The sequence below is a fragment of the Bubalus kerabau genome, chromosome 11, assembly GCF_029407905.1.
Source record: "Bubalus kerabau isolate K-KA32 ecotype Philippines breed swamp buffalo chromosome 11, PCC_UOA_SB_1v2, whole genome shotgun sequence".
NCBI classification, from domain to species: Eukaryota; Metazoa; Chordata; class Mammalia; order Artiodactyla; family Bovidae; genus Bubalus; species Bubalus kerabau.
The window spans coordinates 24,540,468-24,562,715 of record NC_073634.1 but is presented as its reverse complement, the minus strand read 5'-3'; the positions used below and the strand labels follow the sequence as shown (position 1 = coordinate 24,562,715).

The 22,248-nt window shown below is 34.4% G+C and overlaps 1 protein-coding gene across 7 annotated transcripts in view; it reads left to right on the top strand.

Annotated features, from left to right (window-relative positions):
- Positions 1–22,248, top strand: part of MAP4K3 (mitogen-activated protein kinase kinase kinase kinase 3) — a 185,787-nt gene that overhangs the window by 145,059 nt on the left and 18,480 nt on the right. For all 7 annotated transcript variants that reach the window (XR_008700194.1, XM_055539867.1, XM_055539869.1 and 4 more), the window contains 12 exons: positions 4,630–4,668; positions 4,912–4,965; positions 7,683–7,725; positions 9,265–9,424; positions 10,291–10,403; positions 13,471–13,512; positions 15,990–16,074; positions 17,512–17,591; positions 18,711–18,771; positions 18,858–18,975; positions 20,570–20,628; positions 21,634–21,737. Coding sequence is in view for 6 of the 7 variants with exons in the window: in XM_055539867.1 (XP_055395842.1) it covers positions 4,630–4,668; positions 4,912–4,965; positions 7,683–7,725; positions 9,265–9,424; positions 10,291–10,403; positions 13,471–13,512; positions 15,990–16,074; positions 17,512–17,591; positions 18,711–18,771; positions 18,858–18,975; positions 20,570–20,628; positions 21,634–21,737 (958 nt within the window). In the remaining variant the exon portion in view is untranslated. The remainder of the gene's footprint in view (positions 1–4,629; positions 4,669–4,911; positions 4,966–7,682; positions 7,726–9,264; positions 9,425–10,290; positions 10,404–13,470; positions 13,513–15,989; positions 16,075–17,511; positions 17,592–18,710; positions 18,772–18,857; positions 18,976–20,569; positions 20,629–21,633; positions 21,738–22,248) is intronic.

The window sequence follows — 22,248 nt, the reverse complement described above, 5'->3', positions numbered from 1 at the left end:
AAAAAAAAAAGAGTAAATGAGTATGAGTGAAAGAATAAAATTGCCTTTTGGTTTTAAATAAATAGGTTTTTGCTTTGTGTTTTAATATAATCAGGGCAATACTTACAGTTTTGAGCCAGTTAGGCAGTTTTGAAAGATTATAGTAACAAGCAGCTAATTCAGATATGCTAAACACTTCGGTGGTGGTTTTTTATTTCTCTGTCTGTTTCTTTAGTTTATCAGTTAAATATATGATCTGTTTACAGATTGTACCATTTTTAAACTCTTCATCCAAATTTTTTAGTCATTTTAGATTGACTTTATTTAATTCAATATGTGACGGCATCTTTTTTGATTTGTTTTATTCATTACTGTCTCAAAATTCCATAAAAGGAATTTAAGTAGACTAGTGAATAGTGATATTATTTATTATGTTGCATCCAGTCTTGTGATTAAATCAATATCATATTTTTCTCCAACACATTCAAGATGCAATATTTAGTATAAATGAACCTTTATGTAAATATAGCTATATTTCATTTTCTCTTCTATAAAAGGCTGAAAAGAAAAGCAAACCATGTTTTCTCCTTTTCATTAAAACTTCATGAATTCTGTAACTTTATTAACAAAATATCTTAACTCATCATAGGACATTTATAAATGAATTAAAAATATATGAGCCCCTAGCCATAGAATATCTGCTTTTTCATGTTCTCTTATTTTTACAGAACCTTTAATCCCAGGAAGATAATGTTTTAAAAAGTGAAATGCCATATGAGTCCAATTAAATATGGTAAACTGAAAATAAAAATATATTTTAAATTCTCCTTTTAATTATTTTCAAATGCTAATATTCTCTACTGGAAAAGAAATGGCTCAGAAAATATTGTCATATGCTTAAGAAAAAGTTTTTTTCATATCTTCTAAGATCTTCTAAGATGGCTTCCCTTATAGCTCAGTTGGTAAAGACTTTGCCTGCAGTGCAGGAAACCCGGGTTCGATTTCTGGGTTGGGAAGATTCCCTGGAAAAGAAAATGGCAACCCACTCCAGTAATCTTGCCTGGAGAATCCCATGGACAGAGGAGCCTGGCAGACTACAGTGCATGGGGTTGTAAGAGTCGGACACGACTTAGCGACTAACCCCCCAAGATGGTGTGAAAGCCTACTGTAGAGTTTAGAAGACATTATGTTTCATTTGATGAAAATACAGCAGTGCTTCTGAAATTTTTAGTCTCAGGATCCCTTTACCGTCTTAAAAATTGTTAATGACTTCAATGAGCTTTTGTATATATGGGTTACAAAGATAAATATTTGTAGTACTGAAAGCTTCAAAATATTTTTTTATTTCAAATATTAATGTACTCATTCCGTGTTATCATTAAAAATGTTTTTTGTGTGTATTAAAAAATTCCTCATCTTTAAGAACGAAGTGAAATGCCAACTCTTAATGGTACCTTCTTTGTAATACCAATTTATTCTTTTCATGAGACTTAAAAGCAGCTTATATATGGCAGTATAATACAGCAAACATTTTGTTGAGGCCCACAAACAACATTGTTTTATGAAGAATAGCTGTTTTTTTCTGAAGCAGAATAATATTAGGAAAAAAGGTGGCATTGTTTTATATTTTTTGCAGAAATCCTTAATATCTGGCTTGATAGAACATAGCTGGATTCTCACGTCTGTTACTAATCTGTTTTGATATACATCTCATGAAAACATGAAAAGAGCACGTGTTAGTGGTTCAGTCGTGTCCAGCTCTTTGGGACCCCGTGGACTGTAGTCTGCCAGGCTCCTCTGTCCATGGAATTCTCCAGGCAGGAATACTGGAGTGGGTAGCCATGCCCTTCTCCAGGTGATCTTCCTGACCCAGGGATCGAACACAGGTCTCCCACATTGCAAGCAGTCTCTTTACCATCTGATCCACCAAGGGAAGCCCTTCACATCTCATAGTCTCCAGAAAACTCTCTTGAGTTTCATTCTCAATGAAAGAATAAAAGAGAAAAAGAAAGAAAAAGAGTGAATGAGTTTGTATTTTTTTAAAGTGCTTTAGATTATGAAAATAGTTTTTACCTTGCAAACCTCTTACAGGAGCCTAAAGGACCTCCAGGGTTCCTAGACCATACCTTGAGAATTGCTAATTTAGAGTAGTGTTACTTAAGAGATGGGCATACCAGACCACCTGACCTGCCTTTTGAGAAACCTATATGCAGGTCAGGAAGCAACAGTTAGGACTGGACATGGAACAACAGACTGGTTCCAAATAGGAAAAGGAGTATGTCAAGGATGTATATTGTCACCCTGCTTATTTAACTTATATACAGAGTACATCATGAGAAATGCTGGGCTGGAGGAAGCCCAAGTGGAATCAAGTTGCCGGGAGAAATATCAATAACCTCAGATATGCAGATGACACCACCCTTATGGCAGAAAGTGAAGAAGAACTAAAGAGCCTCTTGATGAAAGTGAAAGAGGAGAGTGAAAAAGTTGGTTTAAAGTTCAACATTCAGAAAACTAAGATCATGACATCCGGTCCCATCACTTCATGGCAAATAGATTGGGAAACAGTGGCTGACTTTATTTTTCTGGGCTCCAAAATCACTGCACACGGTGATTGCAGCCATTAGATTAGAAGACGCTTGCTCCTTGGAAGGAAAGTTATGACCAACCTAGATAGCATATTCGAAAGCAGAGACATTACTTTGCCAACAAAGGTCCGTCTAGTCAAGGCTATGGTTTTTCCAGTGGTCGTGTGGGGGTTGAACTATAAAGAAAGCTGAGCGCAGATTAATTGATGCTTTTGAACTGTGGTGTTGGAGAAGACTCTTGAGAGTCCCTTGGACTGCAAGGAGATCCATCCAGTCCATCCTAAAGGAGATAAGTCCTGGGTGTTCATTGGAAGGACTGATGTTGAAGCTGAAATTCCAATACTTTGGCCACCTGATGTGAAGAGCTGACTCATTTGAAAAGACCCTGATGCTGGGAAAGATTGGGGGCAGGAGGAGAAGGGGATGACAGAGGATGAGATGGCTGGATGGCATCACCGACTCGATGGACATGGGTTTGGGTGGACTCCAGGAGTTGGTGATGAACAGGGAGGCCTGGCGTGCTGTGGTTCATAGGATCGCAAAGAGTAGGACATGACTGAGCAACTGAACTAAACTGAATTTAATTGATAATAATTTTTTAAACCCCACTGACTGAATACTTCCTGTACTCTAAATTACTATTCAAAGCATTTTACCTATATTAATTAATTGTATTTTCAGATAGACATTTTGATCTAGATACTATTGTCATTCCCACTTTACATATATGGAAACCGAAGCTTAGGGAAATCATAGTAACTGATTGAAGGCCGCATCACTGACAGTGGAGAGGCTGCTTCACAGCTTGAAATCATTTTGCTACACTGCCTCCCGGTCTCTTAGACAGGTCTCTCTTAGACCTAGTCCTTGAAGTGTTTGGTGAATAGATAATACATTTGACCGAAGTCCCTCAATTTTTTCACATGCAAAATAGGGTTTGCAATTAGTTTATGGTTTTCCTATATCATTTACAACTCCAGACTTAAAATTTTGTCATTTTAAAAGACTTAAATTGTTATTTAACTATCCTAATTAAAACATTTGATGGCTAAAATCTATTCTGTTAATTGTTTATACCAGGCTAACCATACCTTTCATTTTTCTCTGGTTTTATGCTTTGATAATTCTGAGGGTAGTTTTTTCAACTTTATATAATAGGAAAGGGAAATGATTAGAAGGTACTACCTTACAACTTTTGAGGAGAGTAAATTTTCTGCTGAATCACTTTTACAATAGTAACCTTTTAGTAACCATATTTCTATCTCATTAGCTTTAAGAAGGCTCTTGAGTTTTTATGCTTAAAGAATATAATACAGGAGGTATGCTGCATGAATGGGCAGGGAAAAGAAGTAAGGGACTTTCAGGAATGCTGTGAATTCTCTCTTACATTCCTGAATACCAAAGTTTTATAAATTGCTCGTAATGGTAAGACCCTCACACCTGGTCTTGTACAGGCTTAGTCTCCCAAAAGTGTAAATGTGTTTGCCCACACCACTGGAGAACAGGTCCTTCAGGTAAGTGAGTGTCTTCTGTGGAAGCAAAGCGCTGCTACATTCATGTATTCACATCACATGCATGCGTGCTTTTGCAGAGGTCCAACCTGTTGAGTTTCATTTCGGAGGATTGCCTGAGAGCATGATGTTTTTTAAAGTGTGTCACCTTTCTTAAGAAAAAGAAAATATAATTTCAGGTGTCAGGTAAAATAGTCCAGGTAAAAATGTAAATCCTGGAAACCCTTGAGTGTGACCCTGCAATTATTGCTTTGTCAGCTCTATTGTGACCTTTCATGGTGGGTTGTCCTTTGTTTGAATTGATATTTTTCCAGTAAACACTGGAATTTATTTTGTTCATTTAAAATACATGTATAAAGACATGAGCAGCAGAAAATAGATGTTAAATGATGTTTTATGGTATAGAGACGATCATTGTAGCAAGTTTGTAGTGAGTAATAAAAGTATTTATTTGAAAATTTTATATATAAGGTTAATGTGATAAAAAAAAATTGTACTTGGTATTTCTTTGCTTTATTCACATTATTTTTAATTTTTACTTTTCTCCTAAGGAGTCTTCTGAAGTCTGTTGAAGAAGAATTACATCAGCGGTAACTTTAATTTTTAATTAAGTTTATAATATTTTATGTTACAGATGAGTCAAGTCCATTTGCCCCCTTCTCTATCATATAGCCTAAGAGTGTTTTGTTGTTGTTTTAATATTCTGATCCTAAAAAGATACAGAAATAAAATTCTGTCCTGTGTTAGCTCTTCTTGCATTTTCTAAAATTTCTTCTTAAGCTTTTTGGTAAAGTCCATTTAGTAACAGTGAAATTACCCTTTTTTATCCTTAGAGGGCACGTGGCACATTTAGAAGATGATGAAGGAGAAGATGATGAATCTAAAAAGTAAGTTCTGTTTCCATTTTTAGTAGAAGAAAGAGTGTCATTTAGCCTGATTGAGTAAATCTGACGGCTTAATATTGAAGTGATTTTACTGTCTTTTATAATGTAGTATCATGGGTTGTACCAGAGTTTCTTTCCTTTTCTCTGTTCTAGTTGTATTAGTTCGGGCATCCTTAACAAAATACCATAGACTGGGATTTATTTCTCATGGTTTTGGAGGCTGGGCTGCTGGTCAGTTTACTTCCTGGTGAGAGCTCTCCTCCAGGCTGGCAGATGGCTACCATCTCAGTATATCCTTAGGCTTCCCTCACTGTGTGCGTGCAGACAGAGAAATCTCTCTTCCTCTTTTTATAAGGCCACCAGTCCTGTTGGATTAGGGCCTCATTCTTATGACCGCAGTTAAATGAGCTTTATTACCTCCCAAAAGCACTGTCCCCAAATATAATCAGTCATATTGGAGTTAGGACTTTAACATATAAATTTTGAGGAGACACAGTTCAGTCCAAAAAGTCTTATTAACTCCTTCCAGCATCAACTCTAAAGTCCAAGACTCATCTAAATATCATCTAAGTCAATCTGATTTAGATCTCATGATCCCTAGATCACCTTCAGGATTTATTTTTTCCTTTTTTTGAAGAAGCATACATGTTTGGAAAGCTCTGTCATCCTGTCCACAGCCTCCCTTCATTTTGTCTTGTCCAACTTCCGTTCAAGCTGCCAATGTTTATTCTGGTACAATCCCATGAATTCTTTTTTTCTCTGAGTGATAGTTCAGGCATAAATATAGTATTCTCTCCAGTACATGCTTTCTGATGCCATCCATTTCTGAGCTAATACGGATAGGCTGAGAATTTTTCAGATTTCAAGTTCTGGCTCCTTTTTGCTTAGTAATTCCTTCTTCAGTTCATCTCTCTTCTCTTATTTCACTAGAAGCAATCAGAAAGAACCAAGCCATTCCTTCAGCAGTTTGCTTCGAAATCTCCTCAGCTAACTTACCCAGTTTCATCCCTTGCAGATTTTCCTTCCACAGAACACTAGAACAACACAATTCAGCCAAGTTCTCTGCCACTTTTTGTGAAGGATTACCTTTCCTCCATTTCCCAGTGCATTTCCATTTTGAAACCTCACCAGAATAGCCTTTAATGTTCACATTTCCACCAACATTCTGTTAATTTGTGTAATTCTATTTGTGTATTCTCTGAGAAGATGGAAGCTTTCTCACCAGCTCTCCTGTTTACTCACTGACCTCTCACTCTTAGTGTCCATATTTAACTCTTACAGTCTCTGCTTATTACTCCGTCCCAAAACTGTTTCCACATTTTTAGGTATTTGTTACAGTAGCACCCCACTTCTTGGTACCAAAATATGTTTTAGCTCAGGCTGCCGTAACGAAATATCATAGACTGAGTGGCTTGAGCAACAGAGATTGGTCACAGTTCTGGAGGCTGGGATGTTCAAGATAAGGTACCTGCAGATTCAGTTCCCAGTGAAGCCCTCTTCTTGGCTTGCAGACAGTGGCCTTCTTGCTTTGTCCTCACACAACCTTTTCGCAGTCTGTGCACACACACACACACACACAGAAGGAGATCTCTTCCTCATCTGACAAAGCCACCAATCCTATTGGATCAGCTCCCTACCCGTATGACCTCATTTAACCTCAGTTACCTCCTAGAAGCCCTATGTCCAAACACAAGCACCTTGGGGGTTAGAGTTTCAACCTACGAATTTTCAGTGGACGCAGTTCAGTCCATAGCAGGAGTTGATTTAAAAAAATAATAACTTTGAAAAATGTTTACAGAGACAGTAGACATATCCTGTGGTTTAATGTTATAAATTAGTAATTGGTAGCTGCTAGAATTACTATTGTAACTACAAAGAGTCTTACTATATGGTTGATTAAATTTCATCTGATATGTTTCAAGTAAGCAAATCCTTTGGGTACAATTTTTTTTTCTTTTTTTACAACTGTATTTTTAAGGGGAGAATATTTTTCCCTTCTGTATTTATTGATGTTAGTTCTTTGAGAGAGGAGAGGAAGTTTGTTTTTGTTTTTTTAAAGAAGGATGCAGTTTCCTGATAGAGTGACAAAAACACCTGAGAAGCCATTGGATCATTGATCTTCTTTCCTACCTCACCACTATGCGACCTTGGGCTGGGTCACTTAACCTCTCTGGGCCTCAGTCTCCTTAGCTGAGAATTTATGCTCAATAATCTTTTAATTTTAGTTCAGTCCTGAGTTGTAATGAATCTCAGTTTCAATCAAGTAAACTCTGCCATTAGTTTCATAGAGCATGTAAATGAAAAAAGCATGAAGCTTTTGATGGGCTTCATCAGAGATATTTCCTAATAGTAGTAAAAATGAAGCTTATATCATGATATATTTTTATATCATTTTACTGTCTTTCCTTAAACCAATTGTTGCTTGTGTTTTTATATTAATTACCTTTCGATTGATGTAAATTGGAATTATAGCTATCTTTTCCAGTTTTAATTACTAAATATTATTTGGAAACAAGAAAGCATATAAACTCAGTTATTTCTCAAGAATACTTCATTCAGCATAATGTGAATATTTCACAGAATATTTTGGATAACACTAATCTTAGAAAAAGAAACCTGTATATATAAATCATCTATAGTTTTGAAAAATGAATCATATTTTAATAATGATTTATTTGTAAAATGAAGAGTTCTGATTCTAAGTGTTTATGTTTTTATAGTTCAACCATGAAAGCCAAAGTTCCACCTCCTTTGCCACCAAAGGTAAAAAGGTTTCTTTTTCAGTGCAAATTGTGTATGTGTATATTATTGTTCTGCCACTTTAATACTGTATTAGTATTTACTCTGTAGCTTATTTTCACTTGGGATTCACAAAGAAAAATCTTGAAGTTACTAATCATGATATAAGTAGATGATTATAATTGTTTTTGTCCTTTTTTTTCAATTTATTTTCCAATTTATTATTTGATGTTAATTCTAAATAATAAGTTCTAGAAATTCATAAATAAAAATGATTATTTCACTTGGGTTAGAAAACTCATGTATTTAATAAGATTTTCTCTCTAAATCTATAATCTACAAGTAACTGATTTCCTGAGAATGGGTAAAAAAGATAGTGACTTACCATTACAGATATTTAATTTTCAGAAGATACTTTTAAATAAAAAATACAAAATAGGACAGTAATTTAAAAATAAAATTTTAGCAACAAAGTCTTTTTGTCAAACAAAACAAAGCATCATTAGAAAATTCCCTGGTGATCCTATGGCTAGGACTTGCACATTCCTTGCAAAGGCCCAGGTTCAATCCCTGGTGAGGGAACTAAGGTCCCATAAGCTGTGTGGCATGACCAAAAATAAAAGGAATCATAAATAATAATCCCAACTGATAGATATTTTATAAGTAAAATAAGTTGATAGATATGGTAATTTAAATTTATAAGTTCATATGCATAGCAAATTTTAACTATAAAATGAACTGTTTATAAAATGAGTTGTTATTAGGTTTGAAATCAGGAGTTGTAAATGAGAATTGGAGTCCAACCAGTCTAGATATCCAATGCACTACTATATTTTGTTTTCATTTTATACTTTTAAAAAAATCATGATGCACACACACAAGTAATATTGTTCTTTTTTGTTTAGTTTTATAGTTAGAAATATAGAGATCTGAATTTCAAAGAGATAAATACAGCTCAGTCTCCCTAATAAGGGACACATTATAAAAATTTATAAATTCTGCAAACCTTTGGCTGACTGGAGGTTTTTCCATTGTCTACACAGAAAGTCTCTCAGGTATCCTATATTGCTGAGTTTGTGTTCTCTGATTTAATAAAATTTTAATCAGCATCTTCTGTTGAGCGTCTGGAAGATTAAGCATTAGCCTTAAAGACTTAGAGTCATCTGGAAGAGACAGTTTAGAGATTAGCCTTGAAAGGAATTGAACTTTGATTAGCCTGCATGTTTAAAATAAAAAGAGACTCATTTAAATTGGAGATCATAAAGACCAGAATATTTTTATTTGTCAGATTTAAGTGGGTAGGCTTGTGAGGAATTAATAGAAAGAGTAGAACAAGGTCTTTTTTCTTGAGAAAACATTTTTGTGTACATTTTTAGGATATATATTAAGATTATCTGAATCAGATAGTTGAATATGCTTGAAACTCAACTGTTAAACACAGTTTGAAAGACTCTGATATATAATAATATTTACTTCAGGGAAGATACTTAATATTTTTCATGTTTAATGAAACATGAGCGATTTCTTGTTTAGTCATTGGTCTCCTTTTCTGTATTGTTTCAGCCTAAGTCCATATTCATACCACAGGAAACTCATTCTACTGAGGATGATAATCAAGGAACAATCAAGAGGTGTCCCACATCAGAGAGCCCAGCAAAGCCATCCCAAGTACCACCTAGGCCACCACCTCCCAGGTTACCGCCTCAGAAGCCTGTGGCTTTAGGTAATGAGGAAGAGGGGGTGAAATGAGAGGGTTGCCAGGTTTTCATGATGTGTGGAGAAAAGTAGAAGGACTTCTTCTTTTGAGAGATGATTTGAAATTCCTTTGAGGAGAAGAGAAGGAAGCAGTGGCTCTAGAGAGATGAAGTTTGCTTTTTGTCTCATAGGTTGAAATGTTTTTATGATAGGATTACCTGTGACCCAGGCTGAGATATTTTGCCCCTTGCTTCTCATTTCATGTCTAGCCTTCCCTCTTTTGTAGAATTGTTTGTGCCCAATTTGTCATTTATCTATAGAGTGCGGCAACAAAAGAAATTAAACTCTGAACAAACAAGGAAAATGTGTTTTGGTCCTAGGCTACTTCAGTTTGAGAAAAAGGAGAGGATGCCTTGTCGAACTCATTTGTTTTATTTCGTTTAATCATTTTTAGAAAAATTATTGTCTGTATTTGCTAGGTATTTGCCTCCAAATTAATCCTCAAAGGTGCTGTTTTAATACTGTGAAGTGTCTTATGTTTATGCAAAAGAAGCAATTAAAAAAAAGAGTAGAAATGCTCCTTGGGTAACAAACTGTAAATTGCCCCTTTCCTGAAAGTAGTTATGTATTCAGTACTTTTTTCTTTTTAACACAAATATATGTACTTAGATACAACCTGAATTTTAATTTGCCTATATGAAAAAAATAGAGATAAAACTAGAACATCTGTATGATTGTTACACTACTAAATATTCTGATTGGGTAATCCCAAATGAAGGCTGAAACTGCCTCAGAGATAATATATTTTTTTCCTACTTGATAATTTTCTGAATGAAAACTTTGATGGAAATTAATCCTTTTTTTTTTAATATATTTAAACATATCTTATTGAAGGAAATGGGGTGAACTCCTTCCAGCTAAATGGTGAACGAGATGGTTCATTATATCAACAGCAGAATGAATATAGAGGCACTAACCTCTCAAGGAAAGAAAAGAAAGATGTACCAGTAGGTATTTATGTTCATAAGCTCTACTTGTATTTGTTTCCTTTTTGACTATTAAATTAGTTTTGCAATTTTAATTAATGAAACAATAGCAATTATATATTTTATAATTAGTATATTTATATTTTATTATGTTAATAATAGGTTGTTTAAATCTTGAAAAAAATGACTTTGCAGTTGTAAACATGAATGAAGGCTTTCTACTCTTCAAATTATTTAGGCCAATTGGTTATATTGCATATTATAAAATGTGGGCTTCTACATACGGGTAAACACTTAATATTTTTGTGATTGTTGAGAAATATTAATCTCATCGATGAAAATGATTCTTATACACTCCTTTTATGGTCTCAAGAACTTATGGATGGAAAGCCATACCTTCTACCTCAGGACAAATTTCTGTCACATAATTTGTGATGTTACTACTTTTACCAAAGAAAATAGCGAACAAGGAAGAAAAATTAAGGTTATTTCTAGTAGATATAAGATACCACTTCAGGAAAGATGAAATTAGCCTTAGCGACTGTTCCTATTAGAAAAATTAGATAAAACACTATGACATAACTACCAGAACATCAATAGAATTTATCAAGGAGATTAAGAATTTGTGAAGAATTTACACTTAATCATCAGAAGACATTCTATGATGTCCATCATCAGAACTTAACAACAAAAAAATCCTTAAAATTCCCAATTCAGCAGATGTCAACATATCATAAGTCAGTCTTTTGGGGGAATTTTTTGTGTATACTAATTTTTGTTATTGTTCTGAAATTCATAGACCATTTGATATGTTTATGTGCATATAGCTATAATAACTTTGTACACTAAACACATTGCTAGAGGTTTTTGTACTGTATCTGTTATTTTATAAGATTTCACTATAGAATGTGACATACCATTTTTATGATTCATTTAAAGCATTTGACTGGGGTTATGCATTGTAATTTGTGAAACTTAGGACATTTTTAACAAAAGTGAAATGTCTTTTAAAAATCATAGGGTTTATGTAGTCTCTCCAACTGAGAAGTGCCATTTTCATTTCATCAACTTAAATTTTAGCAATCCTTCTAATGTAGTAGTTTAAAAATTCAGCTTAAGGACTGTAACAGTATAATAATCTTTGAGAAATGAGTACTTTTTAAAATTTATATATTTTAAATTCACTTTTTCTATTACCTTATTAGGATAAGGAACTAGTAGTTAAACTAACAGTCTCAGTAATTCTGAAATAAGTGTGTCATGACTGTATCATAGGATAAACAGTATCCATGGTATATTGCAATGTGATTACAGTTCGTGCAGCTTCTTGAAATTATTTACAGCCAGTTCTGTCAGTACTTAAATTAAATCCGACAGTTATAACATTTAGAGCTCCCTAATTAAAAATGTTTTGCTAAAATAGATGATATATGATAATTTAGGGACATCTATATAAAATTATGTACATAAATTATTTGCAGAATGAAAAAAAATGATCAGAAATTGATGGCAGTATGTACATCCTCATAAACATATCTCCAAAGTAAAATTTCCTAGTCTTAATTTTAGAAATGTCTAAAAGTTACTCATATAAATAGTACTATATAGAATATTTCATTTGTTTCATGTATATGAAATCAGTTAATAGTAGCTTTAAATTTTTATCTCATTTAAATAATTCTGATTTATATTAAACTGAGAAAAATTTATAATGTCATGCCTTAAAATGCTGTTATTAAGATTAAAAGAAACTAGACTATCAGAAAGCTTATGTTTAAATTATAATCTCTCCCAAGGAGATTCTTTCTCCAGGGATAAATCATAAAATTGAAAATAATTTATTCTCCAGGGGTAAATCATACACCCCAGGAATGTAGCTCCTTGGCAAAATATCTGGAACTCTTGAGGATGTTGTCATAGATGAGTGATGTGATTGTTTTTGCTCTCCTTACATTATCATTATACTCTGACCAATGATTAATGCATTTGAGTCCATCAGAGTTTAAAACTTCAATGGACAAAGCACTTGGTAAATGAGGTTAAAAATCTACAGACTAGGAGAAAACATTTGTAATATATAGCAATAAAGCATTTAAGTCTAATTTATATAAACAGCTCCAAAAAATAAATAACTCAGTTTGAAAAAAAAAAGCGAGGCAGGGAGGGGAGAATTCACAGAAGAGGAAATACAATTAGCCAGTAAACATTTCTTTAAAAAGGTTCTCAACCTTCCTAGCTGTCAGAGGCATGCAAGTTAATGAGAAACAAAGGGGAAAACTTTTTTTAGTCCTGTAAAAACTGTTATCAGTTTGATAACATTGTCTGTGAGACTGTGAAGAACCAAGACTCATACATTGCTGATGGGAGTGATACAAAATGGGCACTTGGAAAGGCAGTTTAGCAGTCAGTGTCCACTAAAATGCAAAAGCTACAGACCCCGTGTTCCAGTGTTTTCACTTCTCACAGCATATTCTTTTTTTTTTTTTTTTAAACTTTACAAAATTGTATTAGTTTTGCCAAATATCAAAATGAATCCACCACAGGTATACATGTGTTCCCCATCCTGAACCCTCCTCCATCCTCCCTCCCCATACCATCCCTCTGGGTTGTCCCAGTGCACTAGCCCCAAGCATCACAGCATATTCTTTAAAAAAACCATTCACACATTGTGTAGTAAAGGATATGCGAGGATGATGATTTCCACATTGTTGTTGTAGTAAAAAATAGAAAATAATCTAAACATCCAACAACAGGAAGTAGCTAAAGTTTGTTATATTCATACTGTGCTGCAGTTAAAGCCAATGGCAAACAGGTCTGGAAGGATATACAAATACCTGAGTATTTTGTAGTGTAATATAATTGCCTAGAGAAAGATTTGGAAGGGTACACAATAAACCATTTGGAGGGGGCAGGTTCTAGGACTAAATGGACTGTGAAAGGATATAGGGATCTTCAATATTATCTATAATGTTTTGTTTGACAAAGAAGTGTATTCATGTATTTTATTGGGACAACACATGAGTTTGAAATAATAGTGTTGATATACCAAACAAAAAGAAGTATAATCATGCATCTCTTCTTTTTCTAGAAGCCTATTAGTAATGGCCTACCCCCAACACCTAAAGTGCATGTAAGTATAAAGATCAAATAGGCTAAGTTTTCAAACTCAATACAATGACATATAATTTCTTGAGTACGTGCCTTTGGTTGGATTTTTTTGCCTGTTTGAAAGAACCCCCATTATATTGAAAAAAATCTTAGAAGTTGCTAATTTAAATACTAATTGATTATATTTGAAAAGTATAGCTTTTCAAAAGAATTATGATATATTATACGTTCTATAGCTTCTTTATTTGAAAATTACTAATGTTCTGTACATATTTTTGAAGGAATGTGAAAAATGCACAATTACCAAAAACAGAATTTTAGAACTAAAAGGAGCATTGAAGGAGCATCTGGCCCTAACTTTATTTTGTCCATGGGTAAAACTGAGACCCTTTGGATCCAGTTTGGGTCCAGAATCCTGTTTGCTTAAAAACATGGAGAACTCATGGCTCCTGACTCCTTTTCTCTCTTCAGTCCCCAAGTCTGGGGAAGGAGCATTCAGCTCCTTTGGAAGCTGACCCAGTGGGAGCATGGGGTCACAGAGCTGGACACGACTGAGTGACTATCACTCACTCACTCAAAACTGACACCCAAAGATACTAGTCACCAAAATCACAAACCGCCACCCAGCTCTAACCAGAACTAAAACTAGACCTTAGATGTCTATATTATAGTCCTTGTCATTTTTTATATCTATCTATATATATATACCATGCTGTCTTTTTCAGGATTAAAATTATATTGTGCTCAGTCCTGTCAGACTCTTTGCAACCCCATGGACTGTAGCCCGCCAGGCTCCTCTGTCCATAGAATTCTCCAGGCAAGAATACTGGAGTGGGTTACCATTTCCTTCTCCAGGGGACTTTCCCAACCCAGGGATCAAACCCATGGCTCCTGCATTGGCAGGTGGATTCTTTATCACTGAGCCACCAGGGAACCCCTTAAAATTATATTAACTCAGTTTAATTTTAGCTAAATATGTATAGAACTACATTTTGCTGATCTCAGTCTATAGCCTGAAACTTCATGTAACACTAGTTTAGACAGTGTCCATAGTTTTTCTAGTTTGTAACCTCTCAAGTCTACTTTTTAGCCCTTTTACTTTTTAACTCTACTATTAGTATAAAAATCTAAGTAATTATACCTCATCTTACAAAAAGAAATTTTGAGTGTAAAGGGCTTCCAAGTCTAGGAGATACATATGTACGAAAGGGGTAAGATTTATTGTTGGCCTACAGGATGAAACTGCTTTATGAGTTATGCAGTTGACAGGGAAGAGCTGATAACTGTGGACCAACTGTAGAAGTTAGCTTTAGGTTAGGACTGGTTTGATTGTTTTGTACCTCATTCTGTCATTTAGATTTTTAGGAGTTTAGCAGTACCTTAACATAGGAATTTGAGGTACCTATCTTAAAGGACAATTATCAGGATTAGTTAAGTGATAGAATTTCTGCCCTACACTATAGGAACATTTCTTATTGGTCTTCTGCCACGCACTGGTATTGCCAGGCTGTTGTTCTTATTGGAGAACTAAAATATTAAAAATACTGGTTGCTCGGTTTCTATACATAAAAAGGAAATTTTAAGATCAAATATTTTGATTATTTTGTGTTAATAATTTTAATCCACTGTAGTCAACAATAATAATCCCTCATTGTATTGTCTCTGTGTTTGTGAAGAAAATATTTCTGCTGTAAAATGATGCACAGTAGAATTCCCTGGTGGTCCATTGTAGGACAAGGTGCTTTCACCGCCGTGGGCCTAGGTTTGATCCCTGGTTGGGAAACTAAGATCTCACAAGCTCTGTGGCATGGCCAGAAGAAAAAAGAAATGACCACAGTGCCGTTCTTCTGATCAAATGCTTCTATATCCTTTTTCCCCTCCAAGTTATTTATTCTAACCATAACAGTCATTTCAAAATTAACATCTTACCCTTTGAAGATCAAAAAACATTCAAATGAGTGATATTATATTTCATTATAAGATATTTATTATCTGAAAAGTTTATAAATGAGCTTGATAAATAAATATTAACATCAAAGAATAAAGCCTTTTGTTGACTTCCTCCAAGGAGAATAATCAGATCGCTCAATTTTTTTTTTTGTAAAGTGCATCTCTCTGTTTTGAGATTAAAGTACCTATATGAGTTTCAAATCAACTGTACCTCTTCCACTTTGTAATATGAAATTCAGTGATTAATACTAGTTTTAGGCTCATGAAACCAAGTAAGAAAATTTTCACCTTTGTAGAGAAATTATGGTTTTCCTTATCAGAGAATATTGTATTAGTCTTAATGTGGGATATGTAAGTAATACTTCTATAAGCAAATTATTGTGCAGAATTAATTGCTATTACTGCTTTATTTGAGAAGATAGGAAGAATAAAGTGACTTTTAAGTAAAATCATATCTAACAGTCCTTGTGCCTGGAACCTCCTTGATATCACTGTAAGGCAAAGGAGTAGGACTTGATAGATTCATTTAGTTATTTTTTGTTTTTCCAGATGGGTGCCTGTTTTTCAAAGGTTTTTAATGGATGTCCCTTGAAAATTCACTGTGCAACATCATGGATAAATCCAGACACAAGAGGTAGTACTATATGTTTTTATCTGTTTTTATCTTTCTGATTAAAATTGCTTGGTGTTTTCATGAGGCTAGAACAGCACTCAGTTTTAATCACTTTATGCATATCTTTATGAAAAATAAATTTATTATAATTAAACATTCAAGGTAAATATGTTTCTTTGTGTTATTAGCAGTGTTTGAGGTGACACATGATATTAAAATTTTACTGTATAGTCACCATGAGAATGCAGTGGCAACCCACTCCAGTACTCTTGCCTGGAAAATCCCATGGACGGAGAAGCCTGGTGGGCTGCAGTCCATGGGGTCACGAAGAGTCGGACACAACTGAGCAACTTCACTTTCACTTTTCACTTTCATGCATTGGAGAAGGAAATGGCAACCCACTCCAGTGTTCTTGCCTGGAGACTCCCAGGGACGGCGGAGCCTGGTGGGCTGCCGTCTATGGGGTTGCACAGCGTTGGACACGACTGAAGCAACTCAGCAGCAGCAGCACCATATCAATATATTGAAACCGTACACTCTGTGCCATCTCTCTGTATAAAGATGTACATAGATACACATGTACACACATGTGCACATGCTCGCTGTCTCTCACACACACACACAGATTTGCTAAATCTTTTAAATAGCCAAGATGTGGGTACTTTTATTTCACAGGTAAAGAAAACGGCACTCAGAGAGGCTCGTTGTTTCACAGTCGGTAGTAGAGCTGCAGTTTGAACCCCGTTCAGTCCTGTCTGAGCACAAAGTTTAATTTCCCAGTACTAACCCTAAACACTGAGCAGTTGAGGAATGCTCTTGACATTCTAAGTTGTTTGTAGGATGCTTCAGCTTAGTCTGGAGAAGTTCTTCACCTACTTTTTGATATGATCATAAAATGTGATCGAACAGGACCATGACCAGACTTGTTACGTCTTCTAGAAGACACTGAACACCCTAGCAGGTATCCAAGTTTAGTTAACCTTTTAAAGAGGCAGTAGTCAGATCTTGGTTTTTTGATGCTATGCTTATAACAGACCATCTGCAAAAATATTTTGAGTTTTCATCAACTGTTCCTGGATTACATTCTATGTGTCATTTGCACGTGATCCTCTCCAAGAGGGAATTTAGAAAAGGAGTTGCAGATTCTCTTATCAGTCCTTAGCACCCTCCAATGAATGAGGAGTCCTAACATGCCGTTCTTCAGAACCTGTTTTCCTAAAAGTTTTCTTCAATGCTTTGAGGCTGATATCTGCATATAAATCAATTCTTTGAGCTACAGTTTCTAACTACTTACTTGCATTAAAATAAGAAATACTGCTTTATAGACGATAGCAATTCTTTTTTCATATGTTAATGCATATATATATATACACACACACACACTAAATGTTAGATTATATAAGTCTTTTGTAAAAGAATTTTATACATCAAAATCAGTGGATTATTTTGTCATTTCAGATCAGTACTTGATATTTGGTGCCGAAGAGGGGATTTATACCTTGAATCTCAATGAACTTCATGAAACATCAATGGAACAGGTATGTTATTCTGTGTTTCTCCCTTTAAAAAAAAAATTCTTAATTTATTATACATAGACACTAAATAAGGAATAAGTTTCAGTGCTGTGATTTGCTGCTGTGTCTTGTTTAGAAAACCTTCCTAGAGCATGTCCTATTTACTCAGTGCTGGAGACGAACTCAAATTTTCCACAGTTTGTTGTGATCCACACAGTGGTTATTCACAGGAGTAGTGCTCACTTTCAAGTGGCTCATGATCTAACAGAGAAAATAGACCTGTAAACCAGTAACTGCAACATATTGTACTTCCAGTTAGATGTCACACTAGGAGTGAGTACAAAGTGTAATCCCCAGAGGTGGTCATCACTAGCACCACCTGTGGAGAGAGGAGGAGAAACACTTAAGATGGACCATAAATGATGATGAATAGAAGGTTGACAGACAGACAAGAGAAATAGAAACTGCATGGCACGAGTAGGGAACTATGAATGGTCAATTCAGCTGGAGTACAGAATGAGTATAGAATAATAACAGTAAATGAAGGTGGGTGAGTAAGCAGGTGCCACACCCCAGAGCTTTGTGTACCATGCTGATGATCAGTAATGAATTCTGTATATATGTCCTTTATGATTTATAGGTTTTCAGCATTTTCTCTCAGCCTTTTTTCCTCCATACCTAGTGTTTCCATACTCTTAGGTTTTACGACACTGTGATCTTTTTTCCTCTCTTCTGCTCCAGAAGCCAGGCATGTCCATACGCCCAGATAAGACCATTTTTTGGAAGTACACAGGAGAGTTTTAATTATTGAAAACTCAAGAACCAAAATAAAGGAATAGACATTGTTTGAAAATGTCCTTTTCCTCGTGTAGTTTGAGATTACATAGTCTGTACCATAAGGAGAATAGAGCTAATCATATAATGTAGAAACTTATATCATGAAATTACACTAATTTATTTTTCTTCCATATAAATATGTATATGTAGCATCTTGTTTTAAATGCCTTATAAAATGAGTTTCTATTAAAAATAAATTTCTTTTTAAAAACTGGCCTAATGATATGACAGCTACATGGTTAAATGTGAATATTTACACTGCCGTTGTCTATTATTCTCTGTAAACTTTGTGCTTTTTTTTATCAGCTATTTCCCCGAAGGTGTACATGGTTGTATGTAATGAACAATTGCTTACTGTCAATATCTGGTAAGTCTTTTAGTTTTTAAAAACCTTACAGTTGTTGTTCCTATTTATGTTATCAGCTTTTGTGACACCTTTATTTTTCTCTACAGGTAAAGCTTCTCAGCTTTATTCTCATAATTTACCAGGGCTTTTTGATTATGCAAGACAAATGCAAAAGTTACCCGTTTCTATTCCAGCACACAAACTTCCTGACAGAATACTGCCAAGGTAATTGTACGTTTATGTTTTCATCCTTAGAGATAATATGTGAATGCATTCATAAAAAAAAATAGATATACTACAGAAATGGAAAAAAGCTCTCAGCTTAGGTTTGTAGAAATCGTATGTAATGAAAAAAACTGTAAAAAGTAACATATTTTCAGAAGTGTCTATCATATTCTAAAATTTTCTACTTTATACTTTTCCACTTATATCAAACATTTTCTTTCTGAACTGTTAGTTTTTCTACAACGTTAAAACTAATTTTTTTTTCCTCTAGTTTGCTTGTAATTTTATATCACATATAGTGCTTTTGACTTATTTGCGTCAATTTGAATGAATTGAATTTTTTTCAAAGTAGTTTCTAAACTTAGAAAATTTAAGTGACTTATTAATTGAAGATTTTTATAAGAAGATACTTATAAATTTAGGTGTTTTGTTTTTCTACTTACAGGGATTTTTAATTATGTTTACTCCTCTGTTTAGTCATTATTATTATTTTGGTTATTATTATATTGGACCTTATTTGTTAAGTAAAAGTCTTCTGAGTCTGGTATAAATTGTACTTTACAATACTTCTGTAATGTAACCATTCTTCCTGTACAGTATTAGTTGTAAAGCAACTAATATAGAACCTTAACTTTTAAGTACTTTAAAAATTTGTCGTTAATTACTGAGTTTACAGTATAGCTAAGATTTGCCACTTTGCACACAAAAGCTTTTTAAAAATTAACTTTTCAATGGAAATCCTTTTAAAATACACTGCAAGCGTTTCCGTCTTCTTAGAATAGATTGCACTCAGTTTAACTGTATCTTTTCATGATAAATTATTTGTGATAATGAACTTGATTTATTATGTTTGTACTATAGTATCTATAGTTGGACTTAAGGGTATCAGGAGGTTTCTTTCTTCCTATATAGTTTATGTGGCCCATTTTTTCTCCCAGCTGCCACTTTCTGCTATTGTTTTTCTGCCTCCTTAGAGCATGACTCCATTCTGCTTTCTAACTTGATAAATCTTAACTTCCTGTGGGCATGGAAACTGACCACCAAGCTTTAAAGTCGTATAGAGCTCCCGAACAGTGGAAGGCACATAAACTTTAATGTATTAACTTTTGGATACCGTTTTTATCAGAACAGAGTCCTATTCTTTTCCCAATTTGTGACTCGTCTTTTTACTTTCTCAGCTCTGTCTTTTGGTAAACTAAAGTTAATAATTTACTAAATACATTCAATGAATTGAATGCCACTCATAGTTTGAGGTGCTGTGGATACATCAGTGAAAAAAAAAAATCTAAGTTTATTATTATTTTCCTGTATAATCTATTTTTGCATTTTTAAAAGTAATCCTATGGTCATATTCTTCAAAAATATATATATTTCATAGTTTTGTTTTTTCATATTTAAATTCTTTATCCATTTGGAATTGATTAGAGAGGGGTTGAGAAAGGTATCCAGTTTATTCTTGTGTTTAATAGATAACCCATTATGTCCGGACCAGTTTTTAAACAACTCATCTTTTCTCCACTGTTCTATAACAGTAGTATTTTCATATACTAACTTCACCTACATGTATTATATATTCATTTCCATTTCCATTTAGGAAATTTGCTGTATCAGCAAAAATCCCTGAAACCAAGTGGTGTCAGAAGTGTTGTGTTGGTAAGTAAACCATCCAAATTCACGCAGCTCTCCTGTTTTGCAGAGTGGATAAGAGGATGCTGTGAGGCCCATTTTTCAATCTAGAGTAAAACCGTAGTACTCCAGGACATCCTGCCAGTAATAGTTTACTTTTCTCCCTTAAGTAAAATAAATGTATTGCCCATTCTATTTTCATGTAAACTAAACCTAATGTAGAACTTTGCACACATAGTTGTTTCCCAAATAATTTATTGACTAAATAAATGGAGAATGATGTTATTACAGCACTTTACCATACCCTGTTCTCTAAGGAGCCTGTTACTAATCATTCACCATTCTGCTTAGTGATGGCTTTTGAGACTGCATTTATTTACTCAGTATACTTGTTATTTACTCTCATACCTTTAATACATGAAACTTAATGCTTGTGATGTGCAAGTCATAGTCTCCTTTTCACATACCACAAGCCTAAAGTCCTCCTCAACCCCTGAAACAATAAGCTGGTTGATTCGTATCTAGGAAAAGCAAAAAATTGTTTTCTTTCCTCCCTTAAAAACCTCTGAGGCAATTCAGTTTTTTTATTTGTAAACCTGCATCTTGATTAATGTCTCCATCTAGTGAGGACCAAGGCAGTACTGCCTCTGATGAGTACTACCAAGAGCACCCCGAATCACCCTAAATGTGCTACAGCTATCCATGCGGGAATATTTCCCCAAATCTGCTTTAAACCTTTCTTCAGGATCTTGCTGTCTCAGTTAATCCCTCTGATACCATAAGACCTAAAGTTCTTCTTCCCACCCCCTGGCGCCATAACAACCAACAGTTTTTGAGCATACAAATAAAAATCCTGGAAGTGATGAGAGTTTTGCACTCATATCTGAAACAGTATTTCTTTTTCACTCTGCAATCAAATTAACAAATTGAACTGGCCTCCACCTTTCGTTTGTTTGTTTTTGGAGCAGGCAACTATTACTGTTAAAACTTCACATTATAAGAAAACTCACATATACTTTTTTGCCTTGACAGTGAGAAATCCTTACACAGGCCATAAATACCTATGTGGGGCACTTCAAACTAGCATTGTTCTATTAGAATGGGTTGAACCAATGCAGAAATTTATGTTAATTAAGGTAAGCATGAATGTCAACCTGCATCATTTTTTATATAAAAGCTTATCAGTTTTCCTGTTCTTTCAAGAAAACTTTTTTTTTTTTTCCAATTAATTCTCAAGACAATGTAATGATTTTGGATTATATGGCAGAGTGGTGAAAATCTGCCTAATTATTTAAAAAAAACTCCATTGGCCTGATAAAAGTTTTAAAAGAGACTAGATAGATAGTTCAGGGATGTGACAGTGGAAGGCTGAAATACTGAATCACATACACAGTCTGATATCAAGAACAGGAGGTACTAAGAGAGCAGTGAAATTTTGTCTGAATATGTTCTCTGGTTGACCTGTTCCACTGTAGCAGAGGGACAGTCTACAGATTGGCATTTGGCTTAAATAGTCAAGGAATAACCATCATGAAGGGGAAATAATTTGTTTTAAATATCTGCCCTCCTATTAATTCACCTAGGCCTTCCCATGGATCGTTTTTGTGCCTTTGTGTCTCTAGAATCTTAACGAAAAAAAATTTTTTT